At 40.6% G+C, this 27,004-nt stretch overlaps 4 protein-coding genes across 11 annotated transcripts in view; 1 reads left to right on the top strand and 3 right to left on the bottom strand.

Annotated features, from left to right (window-relative positions):
- Positions 1 to 932: 932 nt before the first annotated feature.
- LOC110043024 (uncharacterized) lies at positions 933 to 7,481 on the bottom strand. Its single transcript, XM_089273107.1, has 3 exons — positions 7,259 to 7,481; positions 5,705 to 5,871; positions 933 to 1,262 (listed from the first exon to the last, which is right to left on the bottom strand). The coding sequence occupies exons 1-3, from the start codon at positions 7,308 to 7,310 to the stop codon at positions 933 to 935; spliced, it is 549 nt and encodes a 182-aa protein (XP_089129233.1). The 5' UTR covers positions 7,311 to 7,481.
- Positions 7,482 to 9,956: 2,475 nt separating this feature from the next.
- Positions 9,957 to 14,397, bottom strand: LOC110043014 (uncharacterized). Its single transcript, XM_020748419.2, has 7 exons — positions 14,054 to 14,397; positions 13,806 to 13,893; positions 13,072 to 13,246; positions 12,136 to 12,277; positions 11,424 to 11,486; positions 11,106 to 11,187; positions 9,957 to 10,589 (listed from the first exon to the last, which is right to left on the bottom strand). Exons 1-7 carry the CDS (start codon positions 14,139 to 14,141, stop codon positions 10,553 to 10,555), a joined length of 675 nt encoding a protein of 224 aa, XP_020604078.1. The 5' UTR covers positions 14,142 to 14,397; the 3' UTR covers positions 9,957 to 10,552.
- Positions 14,398 to 14,659: 262 nt separating this feature from the next.
- The window catches only part of LOC110043010 (P protein-like), a 30,313-nt gene continuing 17,968 nt past the window's right edge, over positions 14,660 to 27,004 (top strand). For 6 of the 8 annotated variants that reach the window (XM_089273105.1, XM_020748411.2, XM_020748415.2 and 3 more), the window contains exons 1-7: positions 14,660 to 14,743; positions 14,843 to 15,174; positions 22,917 to 22,974; positions 23,374 to 23,446; positions 26,029 to 26,109; positions 26,408 to 26,478; positions 26,689 to 26,789. In XM_089273105.1, the coding sequence (XP_089129231.1) occupies positions 14,882 to 15,174; positions 22,917 to 22,974; positions 23,374 to 23,446; positions 26,029 to 26,109; positions 26,408 to 26,478; positions 26,689 to 26,789 (677 nt within the window). In that variant the 5' untranslated portion in view covers positions 14,660 to 14,743; positions 14,843 to 14,881. The other 2 variants (XM_089273104.1, XM_020748410.2) reach the window with 2 other exon arrangements.
- LOC149103433 (uncharacterized) lies at positions 20,322 to 22,416 on the bottom strand. Its single transcript, XM_089273302.1, has one exon. The coding sequence runs from the start codon at positions 22,359 to 22,361 to the stop codon at positions 20,322 to 20,324; it is 2,040 nt and encodes a 679-aa protein (XP_089129428.1). The 5' UTR covers positions 22,362 to 22,416.

The following is a 27,004-nucleotide window of genomic DNA, read 5'->3' as shown; positions in this document are numbered from 1 at the left end:
CCTTCTTTATGTTCTGACCTATAATTAAATTCGAGCATTGAGCTGTGAAATTGGACTGCCATGACGCCGCTGGGGTTAACTTTTTCATCATATATCTCTTTTCGCATTTTAAAAGCTCGTAATTTAATATCACAAAAAAAAATACTGTAAACCACAGAAGATCTTACCTCATCATTCTTTCCGTAAACTCCACGCTGCACATCTATTTTTAACGTAAGAGGGACTTTTTTTTCACTTTAGACCAGTTGCCGTCTTGGAAAACGACATCGAGAAAGCCCTGGAGATAAGTTAGTCTGCGTGTTTGCGCGGGCGAGCTGCTACGTCACAGTGTCAATAGAGGCAATTGAAGATCGGTGACATGCGAGTAGTCGCAATTCGAAATGATAGTGCTAGCTATAAGTCGAATCTGCTAAACATGTAAAATTGTTTCCAGACCAGTTGAGTGGGCTTCAAAACAGTTTGTAGGCGACGAGTTCCGCAAGAACTTCAATTATCCCTTCAATTACCCCAGGTCACGTTTCCGTTCACGTAATAAAGGATGACTCATCATTGCGGGAAATGACGTACCTTCGTACGTTCGTAATAGCGTAATTAAATGTGGTCTAGACATATCACTATTTGTATATTTTTGCATGACTTTGTTACGTACTATTTAACTTCCAATACTAACCTGCTCATTAACGTGAAAAAATATTCAGTAACTAAAGAACAAACGAGCACTCTGTAAATGACTACATCGCAAAATGTAGACAAGGGAAATTGGCCCATAATGGTAGAACCCCTACTTGAGGGCGGAGTACTTTGATACCTAATTAAGTATAGAGCTAGCAGAGGGGAAGGGGGCACAACCCCGTTCCTGGGGTTTCTCATCTTGCGGCCCTCCCTAAGCGAGACAGGTTGATGGGGGGGGGGGGGGGGGCGGTGCGCGCTGCTCAGCCATTACTCACCTCCTCCGACATTGTGTCTTTTATGCGGAACGACATTCTACGATACGAGCCGAAGATTGACAGCTTACGGGTAATAACGGACCGATCAAACTCCTCCTCTTTCTTCTTCTTCTCCTTCTCTTTCGCCACTTCTTTCTCTCTCATTTGCTGGCGTTCCTTCTCTTCCTGTACTCTGGCCATTTTGTTGATTTCTCGGCTTAACTTCCTGGAAGACTCGCTCTTGGCATCCATCAATTTGCTGGCGACTCCGGAGAAAGATACTTGGCGCTGAAGGCGCCGCGGAGTCTTGCTGTCCGTGGAAAACACTGGGTTCGACTGTCGAAGATAAAGAATCTCAGTTAATACAATGACATGGAGCCCAGTTGAAACGTCCACTTTTAGGTCAGGCCCAGTATTAACAGGGTAGGTTCAGATTACAATTCTAATCCCTTTGATACTAGCTACAAGCAGCGACATTTACTCTAGTGCTTCAGAAATTCCTTAGAGACCCACCTTAACATTATTTGTGACTTATCATAATTGATGGATTTTAATTTAAAATGACATATCATGACAGGTATAATTTAACTCTGTCTATCCAGCAACTCCTGCTCGCGCAAAAATAAACACAACGGATACACTTCTAAACATATAACAGTTTTTACATAATTTCTATTTTCGTTTTGCCATTTACCTGGTCAGTTATGTGGAGGGGTCGTGATTATGTTACCCAGATAAATGTATCAAGAACTTTAAAAGGAGAGGAATCCAATAGGTTCCCAGTCGTTGATCGTATTAACGACGTTGTGGGGTTAAGGGGGTTTTCAAATTTAATTGAGCTTTTGTTTGGTCTAGGCGTACTCTGTTTTTTGTGGACTTTTGTTTCATTATATATTGTTTTCACACGACAATTTAGGTAAACATTTTAGGCAGTTTATATTACAGTACATCCATTTCACTCCATGTATTGTAATGTAAAATACCTAATGTTATAAAAAAATTTCAAGGCATACTCGATGAGGAGTGAGATCAGAATTTTAGAGTTGCCAACTACCTCTGGGAGCGAGTTACAGTCGCTGGCTCTGAAGCAGTAGATTAACGAGTCATAACAACGCTCCAAGCTACATAATGCATTTTAAAGCAATTTTTCATTGAATTGATAAGCGCGTGCAAGCAGCTGCAAGTTTCAATAAAACAACAATTCAATCCGCGCTCTCGATTTGCCCTGCGACTGGACATTTTGTGGCAGGATTATTAGCTGGACACGATCAGGCTAAAGCTTCAAGATGAACAGACGATACCCAGCATCCTCTGCGTCTGTTAAAAGGATAGCAACAAGGTTTTGCGAATGTCTTTTTGCGTCACACAAACAAAAACAAAATCCGAAGGGACGCTCTTCGGCACGGTGTAATCGTGTAATTGTTTGCCAGATGAAGAAAAATTTGTCATAGAAGTGAAAAAGAGAATCTGTTAACAAGATTAATATGGATCTTAAACGCACAATTGTTTTTTTTCTTTTTTCACACATCGGAACAAAGGTCCTTTAAAGACAAGAGACATCGTCTCTTGGAAAAGAGTGAGCTAGACTATTTTTTGAAAAAACAGATGCTTTTAGTATGAACCAATGTGTATAATATAGTTATAAAAATAGGTTTCAAACGTGAAATCTTGATTACTGTTTTCTGGCTGCTCGAGTTCGATATAGAGAATTTTAAGCTTTTGAAATTTCTTGAGTGATGATGAAGAACAGGAAAAAACCCGTCTGTCTGAAAATATCGTATTATCTAAAACCAAAGTGGCAATCAATCTTTCACAGCCGCTAGCTCAAGTAAAACATTCTGTACTAAAAATGGTGACGATTCCTTCCAGTTTTGAAGGACTCTCTATCAATTTTTCTGTTGCCACTTTTATATTTCTGTTGGTTATAGCTTTTTTTGCTCGCCTGTCTCCACTAAGACGTAGTCATTAGAACTATACTCCGCTCGAGGGTCGATTATACATGTGATTTCAGTCTTATTGATAAGACTTGAATTTAACGATAACTGCAGAAATTCTCGCGCTTTCATTTGCTAATTTTCATTGTCAATAAGTGGACAGACACATGAATTTATAATTTATTCGATGCGTCAACGAGCGAGAGCGGACAATTTCACAATTTGTTATTGTAAAAAACAAATTGACTTCAGTTTTTCATGTCCTGTTATTAACAATGAATTTCGTCACAATATCGTCAAACTAGTCTGCGGTCCAGACAGAGACGCCTGAAAAACTGACGTCAATTTGCATTGGGTAATTGTTTCATTGTTTTTGGTTGTCTGAAGCAAAGCTGTACTGACATGCGCATTACACCATCTTACAGACTAGTTGTTAACTGGAAAATTACATCTTCTCATTCTAATTAACTCTTAACTGGAACTTTTAAAAACGATAATTGATGAAGTTGAAGATAACAGGATTTTATCCTTAATAATTCTTTTTCTTTTTCCTCTATCATTTTCATTACTTTTGACCATGTTAGAGAATGCAACAAGTACTCTATAAAAATATCGAGATCATAACCTAATTGTGAAATAGATACAGTGATATAACGGCCTGATCGATCATGTTTATGGTTAAAAACTGGAAATTCAGTCTTAAAGCAAATCGTGACAGCATCACGCGTTAAATAAATGAAAATTTAATAAACTTGGCGCTCTGACGACTTAAAAACATTCAGTAACTGACATAAACGCGACAGGTTAAACTAAAATGTGAATATTAACGAAACCATGTTTGTTTATATATTAGCAGTGATGTTGGCAACGCGTTTTATAGTGCCTTTTAACCGTATGTCGTGTTTCTTTCAATTACCCGTTCCAGAATTGCTTTTATGAAGTTTTCAAAACGTAACAACCTCAGTAAAATGAAACTAATCAAAGAGAAGTATATACCTGTGTTGAAGTCGACATATTTAAGTAATGTTTGAAGATTGTCGAGACATTGGCAAAACGTGTTTCCTACTGACTCGTAGGATATGAGCAGTCTCTCTTTGCTACAGCTGCGGATTTCTTAAGTGACACTGAGAAATTCAAAATGAAAACTTTGTGAGTAAAGTAGTGTAGCGTTATTCATATAAACTTTGAATTTCCTTGTCGGAATTTGTTCGTTGTCTAACCATTCTAATGTGCAATACAACAGTTGTATTACCCGATGATTTTATGTCATACTTATTAACCGTAGAAGAGATTTCACTAACCTGCCTACCATCCAACAGAGTTTGCGACAGGGTATACTTTCTCTTTCTTAACATAAACATCATGAAACTGCGAGAAATACAGCTGTATTGCCAAATGATCGGCCGCGAGCGCCCTACGTTTTTGTTTGTTCTCTGTGTGTCAATGAACTGACGTGTTGTCAACAGCGGCGAGCTCAACAACAAAACAAAGTAGTCTTCATAAACCGTATCTAATCCCTGCCTATTAAATAAGCCGCTATGCCTGTATAGAGTCATCTACTGGCTTATCATGAAGTGAAATAAAATGCAATAACACTCGAAAGCGAAAAACAGGAAAACAAGGAAAAATACGGATTCTTCATTTTGTGCAAAGAGGAAACCTTCGGTTCAACTTATCTGCTTGTACTTGACGGAATTTCCTTCCATACTTTATTTTTTCTGCATTTAGGTTGTCCACCACAATTGAGTCTAATTATTTCCTCGATTGTTTCTTAAATATTAATTTGGGCATCTTATTTAATGGAGGTAATTTTTGCAGTATATAAAACCCAAGGTTATTCTTAAGAACTAACACAAAATACTTGAATACAAATCTAGACCTTAAGTAATTTCGATTCGACTACTCTAAAGTTGAGCTCTTTAGAGTGGACGAGAGCATTGATTGGCTATCGAAATGGCAAGAGACTTCAAAGAAAATGCATTGTGCCAACAACAACACACCACTAATTATAACAAATGGAAATTTTCTCTCACTGACGAGCTTTCATGAAAAACCATTTCATACTCGGTAATCTCTATCAGAGGGCAAATAGCAGTATGCTGTAAGGAAAAACTGGGTCTTAATTCAGAGACGAAAAGTAAAATGTCTTTATTTATTTTGTTCCTCAAACTCAACAACAACATAAACATAACTCATTGTCTTTATCTCTAAGTGTGTTGGAATCGGTATAACTTCCTTCATCACTTGCTTTAGACCAAAAGGTTCTCGACGAGATCGGTTAATTTCTGATTATCGAAAAAGCACAATTCAAGTCTCACACCCCTCTTTGTTAGGACTACTCTCTTAATGACACTTCTCCTTCCCTCCAAAACGTCCCCATGTCTCGCCACCTCCGTGCCCTCCAAAGACAATCCTCAAAGACAATTATGACGATTAGACAATGAGTTTAGAAATATCCATTCAACCACAAATGTTTCGGTTACTTTGTATAGTAAGATTTTGAGTGAGATGTGTTTAAAAGATAGATAACCCACATCTATTCTCTAGTCTTATAATTAAATATGATTACCTTTGCAGGAGCTTAACAGAGCTTTAAACGTACTTAGTCTAAGCTCGCAATTACGAGGGTAACTTTGATGCATGAAAACTGCTTTCCTAGCATGCACCGAGCGAAAGCTAAGAGGAGAGAAGAAAGAAGATTGCATTGAGGCTAAGGGGTGAAAAAATAAAGGATTTCTTTGCTTTATTCCGTAGTAGAATATTATTAATTCATTCCTTGCCCTCGATGAGTTCCTTTAACATTTGTTAGCTCGTTTAGAAAAGATATAATTAAAGACAGTATACCTTCACATTGTCGGCTATAAGCGTCCACCGTGTACTTCGTCTCGTCCACAGTGACATTGTCTTCTTAGGAATTTGTTTTCGTCCGTGAATGTTAGTCATGGTGGCAACAGAGTGATGCCTCTCTCTCTCCTCTGGAACGCTAGGAAGTGTCATGATCCTTTTTGCCGCTGTAAGAAAGTAGACTGATGATATCGTCTGAATTCATAACTACAGTTATAATCAATACAATATTTTCGCTAGTGCGCGGCTGATCTATACGCGTCACGTGACTCGGAATATACCCCAGCTAAAACTGGAGAATATCCGAATGATATTCTCAATTTACAAAACTGCTCACGCTGAGAAAAATATTTGAAGAAAAATCTGAACACAATGGTCTCCATTTTGCGCGAAAACATGCCTAGCGGATATGTGTCCTTGGACATTATCTGTTCCTCAAAGCTGATAGTTTTCTTCAAGCTACACTCTTGGATAACTGGTCGCTTCTCGGAACAGATAATGTCCGTGGACAAATATCTATAAAGCATATTTTCAATGCCAAATGGAGGCTATTGTTTATATATGCAACGAAACATAACACCCCTGACTCACCTAGAATCGTTATATAACAACGTAACCGCAGCATGGGACATCAAATGTTTGAAACGGTGAAAGTTTTGTGGAAGTTTTGAAAAAGACCGCGGCAGAAAACCTAGATTCAGAATAATCTGCCAAATTAAGCATGACAAATCGTTATCCGTTGGGCCATACCAACAAGTGGTCCGACAATCTTTGAAAACGACGTCAACTTTGCGTTTTCGTGAACAGGAGTTCAAAATTTAAAAAAAGATCTATAAACTCCTCTCGGTCTCAGTCGACTTTGATAGTTGGTTCGTGCCTTCGTCCTAGAAACCTCGAGCTCACTGCCTAATTGTCAAGCAATAGTGTTTTATTTTAATATCTACATTAAAATGCACATGTTCCAAAAGTAATTGCTCAACGGCGCACAACAGTCATAACATTAAATATGACTATGCCGGGGAGGGGTACTCCGAGCTTATGTAAGCTATATAGCTATCGATGAAACTAAATTAAAGGGTATAGTTTTTGAACTATTTCAGTTTGAGTCTGGTGCGAAATACGCTCTTAGAGCTCAGTTCCGAAATTGAGCTCGCTGGCTAGAGGAAACTAAATTTTCCGCAATAAATCGAGCACCTATCTCTAGCCAAACGTAAATGCTTACGCAACTCAAAGCTACTCAGGTCATGGCGTTAGAGAATTGTACTTATTTCAGCGGTCCGAAATAGAGTATCACTTTTTGGGTCAGGTCTGAAAATAATTAATAGTGTAAGGGATATTACATATTTTGATCTATAATTTCAAGAAATACGTCGCACAAAATTTTTGGCGCGTAGTTCTCCGGTTATTACTTTAGTGATATTGTAACTCGACTGCAAGCCCCAACATAAAACAAGTCTTGTGGCTTCTTGCAAGCAGCTACCAATTTTCCCCGTATGTATGATTCGTGATTTCTGCTCTACTAGGCTAACTTTGCTAAATGGGGCAGTTTCTTACCGTTAAGCAAGTTCCACGGATTCTCGTGAAGTAAATTCCTTTCTTGAAACATTTTACTGTTATTTTCAGGGCTATATTCAAAACTGAAGCTCGCAGAGAAAACTCTCCCGTTTCAATGATAACAAACTGATACCATATTGGTATTATAAACTGAAGTGGTCTTTGGAAAGTTGCTTGTGCGCCACAAGTTCTAAGAAATGTATCTGAAAGATATTGGCTGTCGATTTCATTACTATCATGAATCAGCAGTTTGTTAAAATTAGAACTGACAGTAATGATATTAATCAAGTTGCCCGTAAAGTATGTTTTCATAATAATGCTCTACGGTTATATATCTTACATGCTGCACTGTGGCCAGAAATAAATCTTAACTGAATTAAATTGTCACAAGACTTCATTCGGCTTAAAACCACAAGCACTTGAACAAGGTAATATTGAAATGTGGTTGCCATCAAAGCAGATTATATTGATCAGCAATATTAGCTCGTTAGTTCTCAATTAGCAATGCACGGGAATGCGGTGAGTAGATCGATTTGCTAGTTATATAATACCAGTTTAAGACGATGAATGCTTCAAACTTACGCAGACATTAATTATAAGAACGAGTAACATGCACAAAAAACCTCAACAGTTTGAAAAATTCCGTCCACGATCTGAACAAGACTCCGCGCGAAATTTTATGCATCAGTTTTTTTGGCTTATATTCCATTGCATAAACTGGTTGCTTAATGCGATATTCACTAAAGCAGAAAAGTTTCGAGAATGTTTTCTGTTCTGGTACCAGCCATAAATAATTCCAGACAAAGTATCACGATTTGCCAAGATAATTTTGTATTTAATGTTTGACTGATCTGACAAACAAGACGGTCCTGTAGGCAGTCATGATGAGGAAAACAAGTGCTTAATCCTTCCTTAGAAACAAGAAAAATTCCAAAAGACTTAGCGAGCCGGTTTTACTCCGCGATCGATTGATCCGTTGTCAAAATAAATCATGTTTTGAAGTGGCTATAAGGAAATTCCTGGTTTTGTCCCCCAAAATACCCGGGAGACGATAACAAATTTAAAGTGGTGCGTGGGTACTTAAAACAAGACGATCGATTTAGTAACCCGCGTGATCTTGTCGTTAAGTGAGAAATTAGTCATTTACCTTCGACCTGGCCTTTGAAAACGTAATTCGTTGACAAAGTATGAACTTTATGCATCTTGTTTTCTTTCTTTTTCTTCTCTTGTTATAAAATTCTTGGGGTCAGCTAAGTAGTTCACTTATCGTGTACCCATCTCTGTAGCTGTTTCACCTGTTTTGCTGATAAAAGAACTTCTTTCACTCGGGATTTAGCCTAACAACACATGTGTTTAGTTTATGTGCGTGGAGTAAAAGAATCATTTGTGATTTCAATTTACATCATTGAAGTAATTCCTAAGGGAAATAAAACGGAATTTAAAATGGAAATAGAGCGGCTATGGATATAATGGGGCTATGGAGGTGTGAAACTATAATAAACACTGCAGGATCGTACAATAAAAATTAGAGAACTGTGTCAGACCATGACAAAGTCCTTATCCTTGGTCCGAGAAATCCCGAGATGTTTCTTTTTAAAGCTCGATTGAGCAATTTATCAACACAAGCACAATCTGCTTAAAAGGTTCTTCCTATTATAGTTTGTACCATTGTTTATTCTTCATGGAAGACTTGAGTATCAACATTGTCGTTCAGTTCAAAACATAGCTGAGTGAAAGCAAAAACTTTTTTGATTAATCTCAATCCCGCGATTTCGCAAAAGCTTAGGGAGAAAAAAAAAATAGAGGTTCTATTACTACATTCTCATTTCATGATTGTCGAAATGAAACTAGTTATCATGTTGGATTATAACACATTGGAATACAAGTATTTTTAAAAGCAAGGCCATTAGTTCTCACTGGGGGGTTATTGTTCCAATAAGCAACCAATATAACTTTGGTTCACAATCACTTTGTTTTCTCAACATCTAATCGCACGGTTCTTAATTGCATGCTACAAGATCTGAAAACGGTACATAATCTTAAAATACCTTGTGTTTTAATCGGTAGTATATTTTTTTTTCTTTAACTGGGTCTTTTTTTGTAGTAGAACTACAAAGAAAAGAGCCGAGGGCATGGGTAGTTCTTCATTGAGCCCAAGAAAAGGGAACGAACCATGAGAACACGATTAGAAGAATCGTAGAATCGCCACTTTCTTCGAAGAGTCTTCGCACGTTGATAAACAACATTGAACATTTGGGACGGTAAGCTGACTCCAGCAAAGCGTACACTTTGCTGGAGTCATAAAGATAGGGTGGGGCAACGCTATCGGACACTTTCGATTGGTTCACGAAAAGTGTTCACAAGCTCTGTGACTTCTTTTAATGAGACACATGAACCGTTGTAATGAATTCAATCTGACGCTAAACCACAACTTCGTTCCCAGGGTTTCTTATCTTCCCGCCCTCCCGGAGTGAGAGAGGAGAAGGGCGGGAATAAAGATGAGAGATCCTGGGAACGAGGTTGGCAAAACCAATGATGAGGCTCAGCGCATTCAACATTGTTCTGACATTTTCCCACACATGACACCAAATGCAAGCTGTCTTCGCTTTTTGCCACTAGCAATTGGTAAGCTGGGGGAGGGAGGGGGGAAGGGCTAACTTAATTAAGAACAACGTTAGATTACAGGGAAATCTGTGGATGAGCTGTTACTTTAACTGTTTTATTTATGAAAAAATTTGTTCGACATTACAAACTAAAAATTCTATGGTTCAGCAACTGCTGACTGCATCCTATTAAACTGCCCTGAGAAAATTTAATTACAAATTAAGTTAACAAACTCATAATTACAAATGATAATTTCCTGAAAGCTTGCAAAAAGCGGGCTGTATTGTGCAAACCTGAGTGGTCACTGCTGCGTTAGGTCGGTGAGTTACACTTGAGCAAATGTACGGCGTTGTCAACTTTGGAAAATTCAAGACCTGATCTTTAAACATTTAGCAGGCCTTATGTTAAAAATGAGACAAAATTGAGACAAAAAATGTCCCCTTTCTCCAAGTCCGTGACGTGCTTCTTAAAAAAGCACTATTCTATGGCTCTTTCTTCAAGTTACAAAGCTATTGAAATTTACTTAAAATAACATATACAACACCAAATAACATTACATATATACATATACACTACCAAAAGTAATAACATACTCTAGATTTACAAATTCAATAGACTTTCTAAACTTTTTCAGCCTTTCTCAAACGTCACATTGAAGTCATCTGGAGTTTGGTGTTTCTTGCGCATAATTCACATGTTTAAGTTGCTCCAAGACATATCCCACGGCCTGAAATATGAAGAAAAAATACTAATGGAACTGTGAAACAGATATTACATGATTCCGGTAAAATGACTTTGAGAAACGCCGGTTTAGGAACCGGGCCGAGTTGTTCGGAAGCCAGTTAACGCGAGCCCAGCTAGGATTAAAAGTCAACCGAAGAGTTCATTTTTCTTGTATAAAAATGTTTTTCACTGCTTATGTTTTGTGTAGTTTGAGGTTATTCAGAGTAAAACCTGAAGGACAAACAATGTAAATAGAAAACCTCACCGCAAAGTTACACTGAAAACTGGAATTTTCACAACCTGGTCTAGATTCTTAATTTTAACCACCACATTAAATTGAACTATTTGACGTTTTGAGGGTTGTCCCTTGGTCAGAGTAAATTAGGATTCTAAGTTCTTTTTCGGTTCTTTCTACACTACCCAGTTTATGAGGCGATTCTGATTTCATCATCACATTAATCGCTTTCTTCTTAGAGACCTTAGAAGTCAGTGAAAAACTAGACTGCTTGGTTCTACTCACCGCTCAGTTGTAGATGGTCTTCCCCGGGCTCCTTTGTAGTCGTGAGAGTACTCGGTCTGCCAATGAAGAGCGGGAGTCTGAGCTAAAAACAACAAGATGACAAACTATTAAGTTCTTTTAAAACCTGCGCAAACACCAGCAACTCAAAAACGTTACTGGTGCGGTCGTTAAAAAGACAAGCCTAAAGAGCTTTTTTGCCTGACTTTTTCCTCAAAGACTCTGAATCGAAATGTTACTACTTCTTATTTTTGAGCCGCTTCACGATAAATTAGTGGAAACTGAAATTACTTCTTTACAAAAATTGTACGCCCCGCTTACCTTTTGAGTTCGGTCTAAAGCGATCTGTTTTCCACGCGGTCCTTGGTTTGTAGTTCGGAAGTTCTGAAAGAACAAGATGACATTTTACACCTTGCGCTACTTGCAGATCTTTTGGATCACTCAACTTCACGTATACCCTGGAATATACCTCCCGCCTTTTTCTAACCAATGTACCAATCTAGCTCGTAGCTCAAGTCTTCGTTCAAGCCCTCATGTTACTGCGCATGCTTGATGAAAGAGCAGCAGTTCTCGAGAGTTCCGCTGGAGGATCGATTTTAGACTGTGAGCAGTCCCTCTTTTGCTCAAGAACGCAAAGAAGAACACAACACTGAGTGAGCGACCGTGAGCATGCGAGCGTGACATCCCGGCTCGCGGTTTCGCCGCTTGAATATCACACTACTAATCACGCTCGCACGGTCACTTGTTTTGCGTTCTTTCCGACGGATTAACGAGCAAACCGAGAGAGACTGTTCGCAGTCTAGATCGATCTTATTGGCCTTACTAGCAATAAAAAACCGTGGGCCATGGAGCTTGATGTGTTTCACTGGCCATTCGCAATTCAACTAGAAGACTTTCAATCGGAACTCTCCAGAGTCGCTCGCATCCCGAACGCTGGTCAAAGGTAGCGAAGGCTCGGCATACTAGTTTGCACGGAACATACATGAATTTCACGGATTTTTACAGCTGTGCAGCATAGCTGCTGCATACCTACCGAGCGGTCTAGCGTTGAAGACGGTGTTGTAAGTCGTTGAAAACCAGCGGCTTTTGTTGTGTTGTAGAATGTTAGGTGCTGACTGTGAATCCCGGATGGGCGGGAGATTTAGGGACGGATTGTTCTTCCACACTAAGTAAGCCTGAAGAAAAGCAAAATATCCGTTGTAGAAAAAGTGTTGGTAGCCCTGCCTTAAGAGAGCTTCCTCACAGGTTATTGTTTGATTGGCGCCTGTGGGTAGGTACACGTTTGGGTCACACGCATGGATGGTGAAGCCACGAGGAGAGTCACTGAGTGCAGAGTGCAAATGAATTATATTGTCAGTTACCACAACAATTCAGTCATAGTCAATACCAGAAGCTTATTACCTTGAACAAGGTGATAAGCTTTTGTCAATACATAATGTAAATACTTTTACACTTTAATTTAATTATTGCCTTCGATTGACCGCTTTCCCTGCGCAAAATTTATAACCAGTTTCCCGCGTTTACGAGTCTAAAAAGGCGTTTTAGTCGCAAAAACGAGCGGATAATTTTGAATATCAGTGCTTAAAGAGTTGCTGGATTATCCGCATTATTACACGACATATGAAAAAGAAATCGCCGGAAAAGTGATCTATCCACAATAAACGGAAGTAAACAATAGTAATTTAGCATCCTTTTCCGATCTTTTTTCATGAGCTCCGAGGAAAGCCAGAGCCTGAGGCACCAACATAGGTTTAGCGGGATGCGGAATGAAAATTAGAAAATCAATTAAAAAATGAAGGGCGTTACGCAGAAAACTGCGACTAAAACTAGGCGGGCGGATGGGTCGGGACAAGAGAATACAAGTATCACAATCTCTTGACCGGGATTGAGCCAAAATAGCGAAGGGATGCGGCATTGAAAAAGCCTGTGTTGGACCCTCTGATACTTCGGTAACATGCTGATACATTACCTTGTCTGGATACTGCCATGGGTCGGTTAATGCCGCGTGTGGATTGTTTTTCCGATGTACTGAGGAAGGTTGTACATTATGACGACAGTATCTCAGCTGAGGAGTTCTGAAGGTGGACATGTAATGGCTTGACTCGAAAGGCCAGCCGGATGGAAGATGTTCAGCGGTGCTCATTCTAAAAAAAAAAAATGAAAATCTTTCAGTGAAATTTAAAAAGAAAGAATAGCCCAACGCATATAGACCATTCTGGATAGGTAACGCTCCTCGAACGCGCGCGAGGCGAGCGCGTGTTGCGCGTGGCGGCATGTACCTCAAAGTTCTTCGAGCGAGAATCGGCAAAAGTTTTGTAATGGCAGTATCAAGAATTAGGGTTGCTCGTCAGGTCCGCGGTGCAGAAGATTGTAGTGAGAACCATTAATTTTAATTCGCCTCCTCTTGTCCTCGTTCTTGCCGCCTAAGCGCAGATCAATCATGAAAGTTGTCAACTGTGCGATTATGCGCTTCATGGAATTCGGCAAACATAATTAGTGAACAAAATTCCTTTTTTGTTTCTTTCTTCTCCTCAAGACCAAAATCAGTTCCACAAAAACAAACTACCGCTATCTTGTTCTCACTGCGACTTAAGGAAGCGCTGCAATCACGCACGTCCCAAAACATCTCAGAACGTTTGATCGTGAGTGAGTTGATGTATTTAAGGGATCGGTCCATCGAAAGTATTTTAACCTGCCAGTTACCTTTGAGGATATGCTGGAGTTCCAGTGGCTCCAACATAATCTCTACTATATGTGGTCCATGGAAACTGTTTCTTTCTTATCCCAGACGCTAAAAGTAAATAACAAACAATCGATATAATTAGATGGATCAATTTACACTCGCTTGCAACAGACTTCCATCAGTCGCTCGTTTACATTAAGACGGCGAGCAAACGTTTTGAAATGTTACTGCAGCCCATGAGGACAGCACTAGTTAGATCACCGCTTACCTGTGGCTGGAGTTTCTGGTTCCGTTCCCCAGGGCGGATTTTTAACGTTGCTCTTTACCGGAGAAGTTATCTCTCTCTCTTCAGGCATTGTTGTTGTTCACTTGAAGAAGAAGCCGGAATTAAGTGGACAGCTGGATCGGTTTCCAAGGCCTTTAACTCGAGATGAAAAGGAAGCGATGTCTATTAAATGAGTCCTTCGGTGATCAGTAGACTTTCTCAGGCACGAACAAACGATCTTTTTGTACCGTGTTGTTGTCAATGCTGATCTTTTCAACAGAAAACTTATCAGTATTTGGCGATGGTCTCGGAGTAATTTATTCTTCAAATCCAACGATTAAACATGAAGGTTGCACCTCATTGGATAGTGGTTGCTAGGTAACTGGGTTCTTTTGTGCAAATTTCACGCTATGCACAGCGTGACCGCTGGAGTGAAAACTTGTTTTCTTCTTTACAGTCATTTTGTTGCTGTTTTGTTCTGCAGGAATTGTAATGGACGAGCTTTAGAATTCATTTATCAAAAGAAAATAGCAAAATTGCCGTATGTTATTTTGAGATCACGCCATTTATGTCACGCAATCTCATTCCCAGAGGTTGATCTGAGCCAGAAACATGATAGCGGCCGATCCCTGCAAATTCCAGTTGCGCGGAGCTGCACGGGCAGCTGCACGTCGTCGGAGACTCTGTTTCCGGGTAGGCTGTGAGCTTCGTAAATTAAAAGCTGAATCAAAGAAATGAGCGACACAAGATTTCGAAACCATTTTACGCAATCAATACTTTACTTTCTTGCAGTCGTTACTAGTTCAGACAGAGTCGTTCACACAGTAGAAGATGGCGTCACGGGGATTTCACGCAGCCACTGACTCGTCGCCAAACAGCTCGTGTCGTTCTTACCAGTCGATAAGTGGAACAGAGAGTCCAACTTTCTACTCTCCACGGTCACTTAGTCCCGACATTGAAATAATACAAAGAGGAGACGAAGTTTCTAGGGATGATGCACCGTTGATAACGCATGAAGACCACCATGGAAATAACCAAAGTGAACTTCCAATGTCTATCGTCTTCGCTGACAGTTCTTCGACTTCTTTTGAAGCTGAGGTTGTACCATTCTGGGAGCGTATGAGGTAAGTTTTTATATTTCTAGACCTAGAAACTGTTTTTGAAATTCAAGCTCTTACAAGTCTTACTTTTACGCATTTGCAGAGTAGCATTTTGCAATTTATTGTATACTTAACTTTTGTACATTTTATGAGCTGTTATGAAGACAGTTATTAAAGTAATCCCTCGCGGAATTGATGCATGTGTATTAGCAATCGAATGAAAAAAAAAATTGATATCACATGATTGTGTTTTGCAAACTAAGATTTGCAGAAATTATTTTGATGACAGTTTGTAATGAATTAGGAAAACACTACGTAGACTATGTGATAAATAATTAATATTACATGTACCTCATAATTCAATCAGTCTTTTCATTTCTTTAATTTGGGTCAACTTTGGAATTATCGGAGGTCCATGGGTGGTCTTTGGAGTAGTTTTCCTAGCAATAAATGAAAATTCCTAAACAAAAGTATAATTTCTGTAATTGGACATCGGTCTGTGTAAAAGTCTGACTGCGGACTTTGGTAAAATGCGGACGGCTGAGAGCAAAATACAGACTGTAGATCGGGGGTAAAATGCAGACAACAGACTCTGACTTTAACTGAATCATGTTACCATTTCCATCATTGAGAGCTAACCGTAAACAGGCTAACTGAAGCGTTATTTAGGCTAACCTGAGTGATGTTCAATCTAACTGGAGTGATTCTCAGGCTAACTGGTGTGCAGATTTTCACTCCGATTAGCATGAGAAACCCTGTTAATATGGTTAGCACTCGATCATGGAAATAGCACTGTCAACATATACTTGGTGCCTGTTTACAAGGAGGGAGGGTTACCCTAGTAAGTGGGTTAACCCTAGCTGGAGGGCAAAAGATAGCCCAGGTTTACAAGCAAAATTTCACAGGTAGAGTAACCCTACAACCCGGGACAACTTAATGCGCAGTTACACTCAAAGGGTCTGGAAACAACTGAAAAGTTAACCCGAGTAGGTGGTTTAACCCTACCCAGAGTGTTTACAAGGGAAAAAGTTAACCCGCCTACCCGGGTAACCCTAGCTGCCTTGTAAACATGACAAAGAAAAAAAGAGGAAATGTGTGAGTACTAGGGTAACCCGCTTGCTAGGGTAACCCTCCCTCCTTGTAAACATACCCTTAATAAGTCTGTAGTCTGTAGTCTGTAGTCTGTAGTCTACAGTAGTCTGTTGTCTGTATGTAGTCTGTAGTCTGTAGTCTGTAGTCTGCAGTCTGCAGTCTGCAGTCTGCAGTCTGCAGTCTGCAGTCTGCAGTCTGCAGTCTGCAGTCTGCAGTCTGCTGTCTGCATTTTACTTCCAGTCTGCATCTGAATGCAGTCTGTGTTTTTCCCCTGGTCTGCAGTATGCATTTTACCCCCAGTCTGTGTTTTTACATTGACCAATTTGACAATTACCCCATCAGCCTTATCAATTATGTGTGCTTTAATGACTTCCTTCCTAATGTTTCCCCACTCACTTTCTCATTCAAAAGAAGTTCTTCAAGACTTTGTTATGTTTGGTACATGATTAATTAGTAACTGGGTCTAGTTTGGACATTATACAATTCATAGCTAGAGCAGTCTCATTCCCCTTGACCAGCGGCTGGAAAACGAGAGCTCTGGGAGCAACCGTTTTGAAATAACCGAATTCTGCCCATCCAGTTTCACTGCGCAGTCTGCATCTATGGCACACGCCTGAAATGGTTGCTCCTAGAGCTCTCATTTTCCAACCGCTGGTCAAGGGGAACGAAGACTCTGGGAACGAGATTGTAGCTAGAGTGATCATGCTCACAATTTGAATTACTCACTCTATTTCTTCCTGAATTGTTCAAACACCCAGTATAGTTACTATACCGGCCATTACTTGTTAACACATGTTTAAATTGAATATTTTAATTGAATTTATTGTGAATGACTAATACCCATCATTCATTTTTGTTACTTGATATTTATAATGTAAATTGCATAAATTAATGAAAACATGCAAAAATTTGTTTTTGTCAGCATGATACCATAGGATCCTTTCAGCAATTTGGTACAACTTCCTCTTTATTAAGTCTATTTCACAGATGTAAGGCAAGCCTGAAAGATACCCTAAGGGTTAAAACTAGGAGTGTCATACTATACGTCCTGAACACCCAAAGTGAGACCAAAATCCATGATTTGCATGTCTACTAAAGCCTGGTTCACACTTGTGAGATAAGCATAGCACAAGTGAAATAAGTACAAGCATAAGCACAAGAAAAAGAAACATGTTCCTTTTTTCTTGTGCTTGCATTTATGCTTATTTCACTTGTGTTATGCTTATGTCGGGCAGTACAGACGACTCAAACAATATCGAGAGCTCAATGAACACAGTCTTTATTCCTGAGCTTGACCATGAGGACTTCGTGTTACAACAACAACATGATCTGGGGAGCCCGGATGTAGTTTCCTTCAGGGAGGGCCTAGGTACAAGTGACAGGCCAACATCCCCCTTCTTTGAAAAAAAAAAAAATAGTAATAATAAATAAAACAGAATAAAGTAGGCAATGTTAGCCTTATATAAGATTCTGTTCTGACTGTTATCATGGAAGATTCAGCAACTGTGCTGTTATGCAGCGCAAACGTTAATGGCAGGCATGACTTGAGTTCAAAGTCTTTGAACCTAGTTGGTGGTTTGATGAGTCTTGTGTGTGTTCTCACTTCGGGTTGGTGATCCCTGGGCGGTTCTTGGATTGTAGCAAGGGGTGTGTCGGTAAGCGGCTCACTTTGGCCCGTGTCTGGTGTGCTGGGTTCTTGTGGTTGTGGCGGGGAAGAGGTGTCGAGATCAGGGCCGCTGTTACTTGGGTCTGACGAGGGGGGTGGTTGCTGTTTAGGCTGATTAGTGAGCATGTTCAGCTCTGATCCTAGAGGATTGTAGTGATGTGCAAGACTGTGTCCTGGTCGAGGCAGGAGTGTAGGTGGAGTGCAGGGTGGTGTTGGGGGAGGAGGAGGTGCTGCACGCCTGATGTGTATCCGATTTCGTCAAATGGTACTGTGGGGCATTTGTATGGTGTAAGATCTTGAGTGGCATTTTTCAGCGACACGGCCATATGCCCATGGGTTGCCTGGTTTGCTTGTCGGTGGTCGTGCATACACAAATTCACCAATGTTGATTATATTGTGCTCTGGACCCGCTGTCTTGTCATAGTGAGCTTTACTGGCGTTGCGTTTGGCTTTGATTTCTGCTGATACAGTGTCACGGTTGATTAACATGGGCTCGAGAAGGTGGTCAGGTGTTGGGAGCGTTGTGCGTGTCTGGCGGCTCACCATGCGTTGGGCCGGAGAGTAGGTGTGGCCCTTTGGTGGTGTGTTTCTGTAGTTGAGCAAGGCGATTTGGAAGTCATCTGATTTCTTTAGCATTGACTCCGATACTTTCACTGCTGCCTCTGCTCGACCGTTACCTTGGGAGTGGTAGGGACTTGAGGTGGTATGTTTGAACCGGTACAGAGAGGCAAAGTCCATGTAATCCTTACTGGTGAATTGTGGTCCATTGTCTGTGTGGCAGATACGTGGAACGCCAAACCTGGCAAAATGAGCTTTGGTTTTGTTGATGACTGATGTTGCCAAAGTGTCGTCAAGTTCATCCACTTCGATCCAGTCAGAAAAATGGCACACTGTTACAAGGTAGGCTTTCTGTCTGTGCATGAAGATGTCTTGGCTGATGATCTGCCATGGTAGTGTTGGAATCGGGAGTGATCTCATAGGTTCTTTTGTTGACTTTGATCCATACTGTGCGCAGGTACTGCAGTTGTTGCACATATCAAAAACTGCTTGTCTCATCCCGGGCCAGAATAGTAATTCTCGTGGCATGCGTACATTTGACTCAGGACCAAAGTGGTTTGCATGGATTTTCAGCAGCATTTCAGCTTGCATGGACTGCGGTATCATAACTTGTGCGCCTTTGTAGATGAGGCCATTGTCAGTGGTTAGCTCGTCTCTGTAGGTCCAGTATGCTCGTAGTGGTTGTGGTAGCTGCTTTCTGTCATCTGGCCAGCCTTGGGCAATTGTGGCCATTAACTTGGAGAGGTGTTCATCCTTTTTGGTCTCGTCGCGTAGGTGAGATTCGGTGGTTTCTGTGAGGCGAGGATTGTGGATATCGGATTCCTCTGTGAGTTCGGTCCTGAATACTTCAAAGTTTGTGACCCTGGCATGTACTGGGGTAGGCAGTGCTGCTCTCGAAAGAGTGTCTGCCAGGTAGAGTGAGGTTCCTTTCTTGTATTTGATGGTGAAGCGGTATTTCTGCAGTCTCATTAGCATTTTCTGTAGCCGTGCTGGGGCTTTATGGAGAGGCTTTTTGCAGATGGTCTCAAGTGGCTGGTGATCGGTGTGAACTTCTATGTCAGATTTGCCATAGAGCCAGTGGTCAAATTTTCCAAATGCGTTACAAATGGCCAGGCACTCTTTTTCGATTTGGGAGTATCGTTGCTCTGTTGTGTTGAGGCTGTTTGATGTGTATGCTACAGGTTGGAGGCGTCCTTCACTATTGGGCTGAAGAAGAGCACCGCCCAGGCCTTCTTCACTTGCATCGACTTGAAGTATGACCGGTTTACTGAGGTCATAGTATTGGAGCACTGGTGCAGTGGAAATGAGGTGTTTGGCTTTGTTAAATGCGTCATCTTGTGCTTGTGCCCACATAAAGGGAGTATCTGACTTGGTGAGTTGGGTGAGAGGTCGGATAATGGTGCTGAGGTTCGGACAATAGGGTGAGAGATAGTTGGCCATTCCTACGAATCACTGAACACCTGCTTTGTTTCAGGGTGGGGCCATTGCTGAGATTGCTGCTATCTTGTCTGGGTCTGCTTGCATTCCTCAATCAGTTATGACATTGCCCATGAATTTGACTTGTTTTAGTTTGAACTGTAGTTTGCTCTGGTTTAATTTTATGTTCTTTTTTGAGCAACGCTCCATAAGCGCAACAAGATGGCGGTCATGATCTTTCTCAGCTTCTTGGTAGGTTGTTTCGTCTCCAAAGACAAGTATATCATCTGCGATGCATAATACTCCATCAAGGCCCTCTAGAGCTGACATGAGGCGCTTTTGAAATTCCTCGGGGGCGCTTGATATGCCAAATGGGAGACGGAGCCATCGGTATCTCCCATAGGACATGTGCATTGTCGTCATCAGTGACGATTCTTCATCAAGGGGTACGTGTAGAAAACCTTCTGACATCAACTAGTGAGAAACATTTGGCATGGCAGAGTTTATGGAGTTGTTCAGACAGTGTTGGCATTTGATACACTGGTCTGAGAATACCTTTATTGACTGTTTGGCTGGGGTCGATGCAGATTCTTGTCTTCTTTGGTGTCTCTTTAATGACTTCATTGGAGCACCACGAGGTGGGTTCCTCTACTTTCTTTATGATACCAGCTGCAGCGTATCTGTCAAGGGCTTCCTTTTCTTTGATGCGTTTCGCCACAGGGATTCGATGTATTGGCATTTGTACTGGTGACACGTCAGCTTTTACTTTGAAATGAACTGGGGGTCCCAGGCAGCCAAGGCCTTCGAAGTTTTCAGGATACTGTTTGAGTATGTCTTCCTTTGTGAGTTTCCTGGGTGGGGCCAGGCGTCTTTTGGAAGGGATCATTATAGGTTTAGAAGGTGAGGGCGTTGCTGGGTCACCGTATGGGCTGGCATTGTTGGGTTGGTCAGGGTGGCGGCCTTTTACTCCATTGAGTGTACTGTTGGTTTGAGCTGTTGGGGTGCCTGGGTCTGGATTGGTTTGTGATGAGCTGGCGGGGTAGGCAGGGGCTCTCTTGCCTGACAAGTCTTTTACTGCTGATGTGAGTGAAAATATTTCATGTGCCCTGATGGTGATGAGCCCCAGTGCCTCACAGTCGGAGCCAGAGAGAAGGGCTGGTTTGTTCATCATGACATCTCTAGGAAGTATCTGGAATGTGAGCGATTCATATCTCTTGTTTCTTTCGCACAGAAGGTCAATCTGCCCAAGTGGTTTCAGCGGCTGGGAGTCGCCATAGGGGTGTAGTAGGTAGGGTAACTTTCTAAGCTTCATGTTTGGCATGAGCCTGAGAAGAGTATCTTCAGACAAGGTATTGCAGGTGGCAGCGGTGTCTATCTGGAATGTCACTGGGGTGAATTTGTTCCCAGTTGCAGACATGGGCAGTGTAACAAAGTACTTTTTCTTTGCGTGGTTTGTGTGGATGCTGTGTATTTGCCGTGTTTCCAGGGAGTAGCACTGTTCTTCGTAGTCATCAGTGTAGTATTCCACAGGGTGGTGATCATTTGCTGTCTGCAGCAGATGTATGTTTTGTTCATGAGGGGGTTTTGGTTGGGACCGGCCGTGAGGTGCTCTGTGGCCTCGACCCCTGCCCTGAGCTTGCCATTGGGTAGTTCTCCGTGGTTGTTCTTGTTGAGGGGGACCTGTCTCGAGACAGACTCTGGAGAAGTGGTCGCTAATGCCACACTTAGAGCAGGTTTTACCATTTGCAGGGCATGTTTTCCAAGGGTGGGGTCCACCTTGGTCTCCGCACCAAAAGCAGGTTCCAGGCTCCCGCTTTAGTTTCATTTGTTTGTGGCTTATCCAATTTACTTGTTCCTCAATTCCTTTTGTGGCGTCTGTAATGAGTTTGTTGGCTTTTTGGGCTGACTCGAGGGCCTTGGCTTTGGAGACGACGTCTTGCATGTTCTTAGGCATTCCATCCGACTTTAAATGCGTTTTTAGTAACTCAGCTCTCATTGTGCCATCGTGCAAGCCAAAAACGAATTTTTCGCGGCTCATTTCGTCTGTCAGTGTATTGTACAAGCACAGGCTGCCCGCCTGTCTGACCTTAACTTCCCATTCTTGAACAGATTCGTGTGGGCTTTGTTGAGTGTTCCAGAATTTAAATCTGTCTGCCAGTAGGGAGCTTCCAATAGATCCAGTGTAATGAATTCGTAATTTGTCCATCCAGATCCATGGTTTTTTCTGATCATCAGCTGTTATCTGGGGTTCGATTGTGTAACGGATCACCTGCAAAGCTTCGTCCAGCATTGACAATCGGAGCGCTGATATTTCCAGTAACGGTTTCTTGTAGTAATCTGCTCTCTCTGTCTCGGGATTTTTCGCCAAGTTTCTGTAGTCGGCTTGGATACAGTAGTCATGGAATCTGAGTTCGAAGTTCTTGAAATTTTCTGACATATTCCCCCCGAGTTTCAATTCGGGTTGCTTGAGGTTCGCCATCACTGTTTGACGAGTCGGCTGTGGTCATTAAATTCGCTAAATGTACGTTTACTCTCCGTGAATGCTTCTCTTGTCGATTTATCAGATCGATCCCACTTCTGACACCATGTCGGGCGGTACAGACGACTCAAACAATATCGAGAGCTCAATGAACACAGTCTTTATTCCTGAGCTTGACCATGAGGACTTCGTGTTACAACAACAACATGATCTGGGGAGCCCGGATGTAGTTTCCCTCAGGGAGGGCCTAGGTACAAGTGACAGGCCAACACTTATCTCACAGGTGTGAACCAGGCTTAAGCGAGATGAAAAGCATCCACAACCTTTTTACCCTCCCCACCTTATCCCAGTACTGAACATATCTTCACATCACTGTGCAAATTAGCAAAATGTACACATGCAACCATGTAAGCAGAAAAAATGGTAAATTTCCATCCCATATATATGTATCCCTGTACAACCCTTGCAATATATGTATTGCTGCTGTTTGCTGTGTAAATTGTGTTCCTGTATGAAGTGTTGATGACAATGATTTTTTTTTTATTACTCTGACAGACACATGCCCAAGAAAATCAAACCTTGGTTTTTGTTCTTATTGGCTATTGCATTCTCAGTAAGTGAAGTAGTAAATAATTTTTTGGAACTGTTTTATGTTTTGGGAAAGAAAGCATCAATACCATTGCATGACTGAACAGCTGACAAGCAATCTATTTTCATTGTGTGTTTTTTTTTTTTTGACTAAAAGAGCAAATGCCCTTTATGCTATTGTTTACAAAAGGTACATGTATAATTTGTCAATACAATACAATACACAGTGAATTTTTCACTGTGTATTGCACTGTGTAGTGCATTGACCAGTAATGCATGCTACGTTTATGGCTATGTAGCCCTTATTACACACACAACATACTCTAGCCTGATCAAAAGGAACAAAGTTAAGTTGACTTTGAAATAGTTATTTTTTACTTGTTGCATTTGTAGTGACCAAATTTTTTGTGTGTCTCAACTTTAGGTACTTTTCGCTATTTGTGATGAAGCTCCTGAAACAGCCAGGCTTTTGTGTCTCTCACATAACATTGCAGAATGTATCCTTTCTTTTTTTTTCCCATTTCTTAATTGGTATTTAATACTAGTGCAAGTTAGGTAACCTTTTTATCCTCTTTGCCACATCACACTGCACAATTTTTCTAAAAGACATTTTCTTCAAATCCCCTTTGACAGATAGTGCCATATTCTCTTAAGACAGCCTTGTTTCCTTGATTTGTACCCCATTTTGTTTCTATGGCTAATACAGAGCCACTCCCTCAATTAGGGTGTTCACATACATGTAATTCTTAAAGTGCTACTATGATCAAATTTGTACCCCTTGAATTTTTAGGCTTAACACATAGAATTCCACAGAAGACTAAAAATGCCATTTACCATTGGCAAATATCTGCATTGGTTCTGGAGATATTTAAGTTTGAAAAATGTGTAAAATATGCAAATGAGATGACTGATGACTACACTCGACCAAAATGACATCTAGTGCGTGTATATATTAAATAATGCTATCTCACTCAATTTTCGACAGAAACCTTTGAAACTGTGTAGGCTAATAGTTCTACCTACAACACACCTGCAACTCTAAAAAGGTATGTTCCCATGGCAACCCACTCTTTTCCAGTCCCCTCCAACCTGATTTCAATCTTCTTAGTGATTTTCAGATTGAAAAACATTAAACAAGGCCACCTACTCAACCTAACTTTTTTATATGCTTGCTGGATCGTGCAGATGAGGCACCATCAGCAAATATGAATATGGAATGCTAAAAGTGACCAGAAAAGCCTTTAAGATCAGGGGGTCTGGAACCCAGTTTGTTGCCATGGTAACAAAAATGTGGAACACCTCTAGTGGAATCTTACTGCAATGAATCAAACATTTCTGATACAATTGGTTGAGATATCTTTGTTTATTATATTTGATCAACATTCAATTGTGTGTATGACATTCAATACTTGGCTAATTTGCATATTGTAAAAACTTGAATATCTCCAGAATGAAAACAGGTATTTGAAAATAGTAAAGAGCATTTTTCCTCTCACACAGACTTCTTGTCTATGTTTTAAAAATGCTTAGATTTAAAAGATGCGATTTTTGTCATGGTAGCACTTTAATTAAGGTTACCGTATACCTTCAGGGTGTCTTGCATCCGGCTATCAAACTATACCAAGAATTTTGAAATAAATGCGAGCGCCCGAATCACCTTTCAAAAGCTACAAGTCAAAGCGAATTTTGTTTTTCGCCAATTGAATTTTTTCCTTGGTTTCAGGGCCCAAAGAGCTTAAAACATGTGTCTGCGTTTTGGCATATTCAATTGCAGCAAAACGTTTCAGGACATTTTTGAAATAGGATTAAAAAAATCGCTCTCGAAGAAAAAGTATTTTGAAATTAACAATTCGCAGACACCTTTTTGTAGTTTATTTGTCAAACTAGCTACTGTCCAAATTTGAGGGCAATTGAACAAATTCCCTTTGGGTTATAACTCTTTAAAGTGTCTGCTTCAAGCAAAACAATTTATTCAAGAAAAGAGCGCTAAGAAAAATCTTCTGCTTCGCAAACAAACTCTGCCCACAAACGCCTTCAACTGGGTTCTCAGATGACTGAGCCAATCAGTGCAGGGAAAGTTTACACAATGTACTACCGTTAACCTCGTAGAAAAATTTACGCACTCCAAAACAAAATCTCCAAAACACCCTTGTGTTCCGCAACGCGCTCAGGGTGCCGAAGGCGGAGAGATAATTTTTCTGTAGCTCAGTTTTTCTTGAAGCTGGTCTGACAAAATGGGGAAGACTAAAAAGGATATGAATGCTAGTAAGAGTGGCTGGGCGAAGAAAACAAACAAAAGAAGGCTCGGCGGAGCAACTTTGTGTGGTTAACTGTGCATGGATAATATTTCAAATGGTCTCAATGAGTCCGACAATTCGACGATATCGGACTCATCAGAAGAGTCTCTGTCAACATCCCTGTTATTGCTGTCAAGTTCCAAAATTTTTACAGACCCTTTCTTTTCTCTTACCATGAATTTTTTGTCCACCTTATACGATAGCTATAGCTTCATCCATGTGGCGAACTTTTGCTCCTTCACTCATTGATGTATTTTCATTGTTTCTTCGCTGTTTTTGCTTCTTCAAACTGGTTCATGTTTTTAACATGGTCTATGTTTACTCATAACTTAATAGAGTTACACCTAATACCAGAAATGCTTGGTAGTCACAACAACAATGCTGATCAACTGAGTAGTCAATTCGTCACATCCGTACAGGTAATTCCCAAAAAATCATCTCGGTTGATTGCATATACGCCATAGGACTGTCAATCAAGAGGTAAACTTTTACTTCCGGTGAAAACGTAAAACCACCATTTCTCCACCAATTAGGGATTATTCTTGGACCACTACTTTGACCCATAAATCCAAATTTGAAGAAAATTGCTGACCCAAAGGTATACTGTAACCTTAAGAAAGGTTATAACTAATAAGTCTTCTTTCTAGCTCTTAACCTCGGTTTTTGTAACATAGAGTAGCTCTATGTAGCTCTCCTTCCTGGACGAGAGGTTTGTTTATCACAGTCTTACCCCTACCCAGCACCATATAGGTGAAACATGTACCTTCACCCAGTACCACCAGCCTTTGAATTGAACCACACAAAGGATTCAGTTGTGACAGTTCAAGTGTCTGGACCTTTTATAGCAGGAGATGAATTTCCAGGTATCCATTATTTTATTATAATCCAATACATGTTTAAAATGAGCTCAGTCACTACAGTTTGAGCTATTATACACCAAAGAGACAAAAATAAACCATAAAGGAACAAGGATGGTCAAGGATGGAGAAGATTAACACAGATCACAAACAGAGAACTTAAAAAACTTAGGCTAAACTTTTTGAGATATCCAAACCATGATGTAGCTCCTTTAACGGTGTAAAATTCTAGTAACCAATGGCAGATGAATACTGAACTCTCTTTGCAAGCATGTAATAACAAAATATCTGTGTGTGTTATTAGATAGCCAGTCAGATCAAATTCTCACCATTGGCTTTGAAAGCAAGAATGGAAATGTAACTAGAGTTAGTGAGGTAGGTGGACTGCAAAGACACTTGTAATATGATATAATGTTTATTATAATTTTATTTTGAGTGACATGCATACTTCCATTGTAAGAGCTGATGCAAGATTTTGAGTAGGATTGATTAAAAATTAACATTCTGTTTACTGTCAGATGAGTTAAAGTCTCTGAGTTTTGACCTTTGTGCTTTATGATTTAAATATCTCGGTTGGTTTTATAGGTTTCAGCTAGAATTGGAATCAACTGTAGCTCGACCAGCTGTGAAGCACATGAAGATCCTATCACCATAGAAAAGAGACTAAATCTTTCACAAAAGGACAAGTAAGTAGTCTTAGTTAGATCCTAAGTTTTAGAGATATGTCATGTACATGACAGCTTCAGTCACAATCCAAGGAAATGTATCGTCTGGTGATATAGGCAAGTAATATTGCAGTGCATACAAACATCTACAGCTGTTAAGCCTAATGAGTGTATTGCCTCCCATCCCTACCCCCACCCCCACCTCTTCTCCAGCTGTCAGGCTGTATTACCAAGTT

The sequence above is a fragment of the Orbicella faveolata genome, unplaced genomic scaffold (genome assembly GCF_042242905.1).
Source record: "Orbicella faveolata isolate gen_17 unplaced genomic scaffold, um_ofav_v1 contig_35, whole genome shotgun sequence".
Classification (NCBI taxonomy): domain Eukaryota; kingdom Metazoa; phylum Cnidaria; class Anthozoa; order Scleractinia; family Merulinidae; genus Orbicella; species Orbicella faveolata.
The sequence above is the reverse complement of the archived record's forward strand: the minus strand, read 5'-3'. Positions and strand labels throughout refer to the sequence as shown.

Excerpts from the sequence above, each read along its gene's own strand:
- LOC110043024 (XM_089273107.1), bottom strand. The coding sequence starts at position 7,310 with ATGTTTCAAGAAAGGAATTTACTTCACGAGAATCCGTGGAACTTGCTT. Across the intron at positions 5,872-7,258 it reads TCCGTGGAACTTGCTTAACG|CGGCAAAAAGGATCATGACA; the intron begins GTAAGAAACTGC and ends ACTTTCTTACAG. Across the intron at positions 1,263-5,704 it reads TTATAGCCGACAATGTGAAG|TCGAACCCAGTGTTTTCCAC; the intron begins GTATACTGTCTT and ends TATCTTCGACAG.
- LOC149103433 (XM_089273302.1), bottom strand. The coding sequence starts at position 22,361 with ATGGCGAACCTCAAGCAACCCGAATTGAAACTCGGGGGGAATATGTCA.
- LOC110043014 (XM_020748419.2), bottom strand. The coding sequence starts at position 14,141 with ATGCCTGAAGAGAGAGAGATAACTTCTCCGGTAAAGAGCAACGTTAAA. Across the intron at positions 12,278-13,071 it reads CATGGCAGTATCCAGACAAG|GCTTACTTAGTGTGGAAGAA; the intron begins GTAATGTATCAG and ends GCTTTTCTTCAG. Across the intron at positions 10,590-11,105 it reads AGACCATCTACAACTGAGCG|GCCGTGGGATATGTCTTGGA; the intron begins GTGAGTAGAACC and ends TTCATATTTCAG.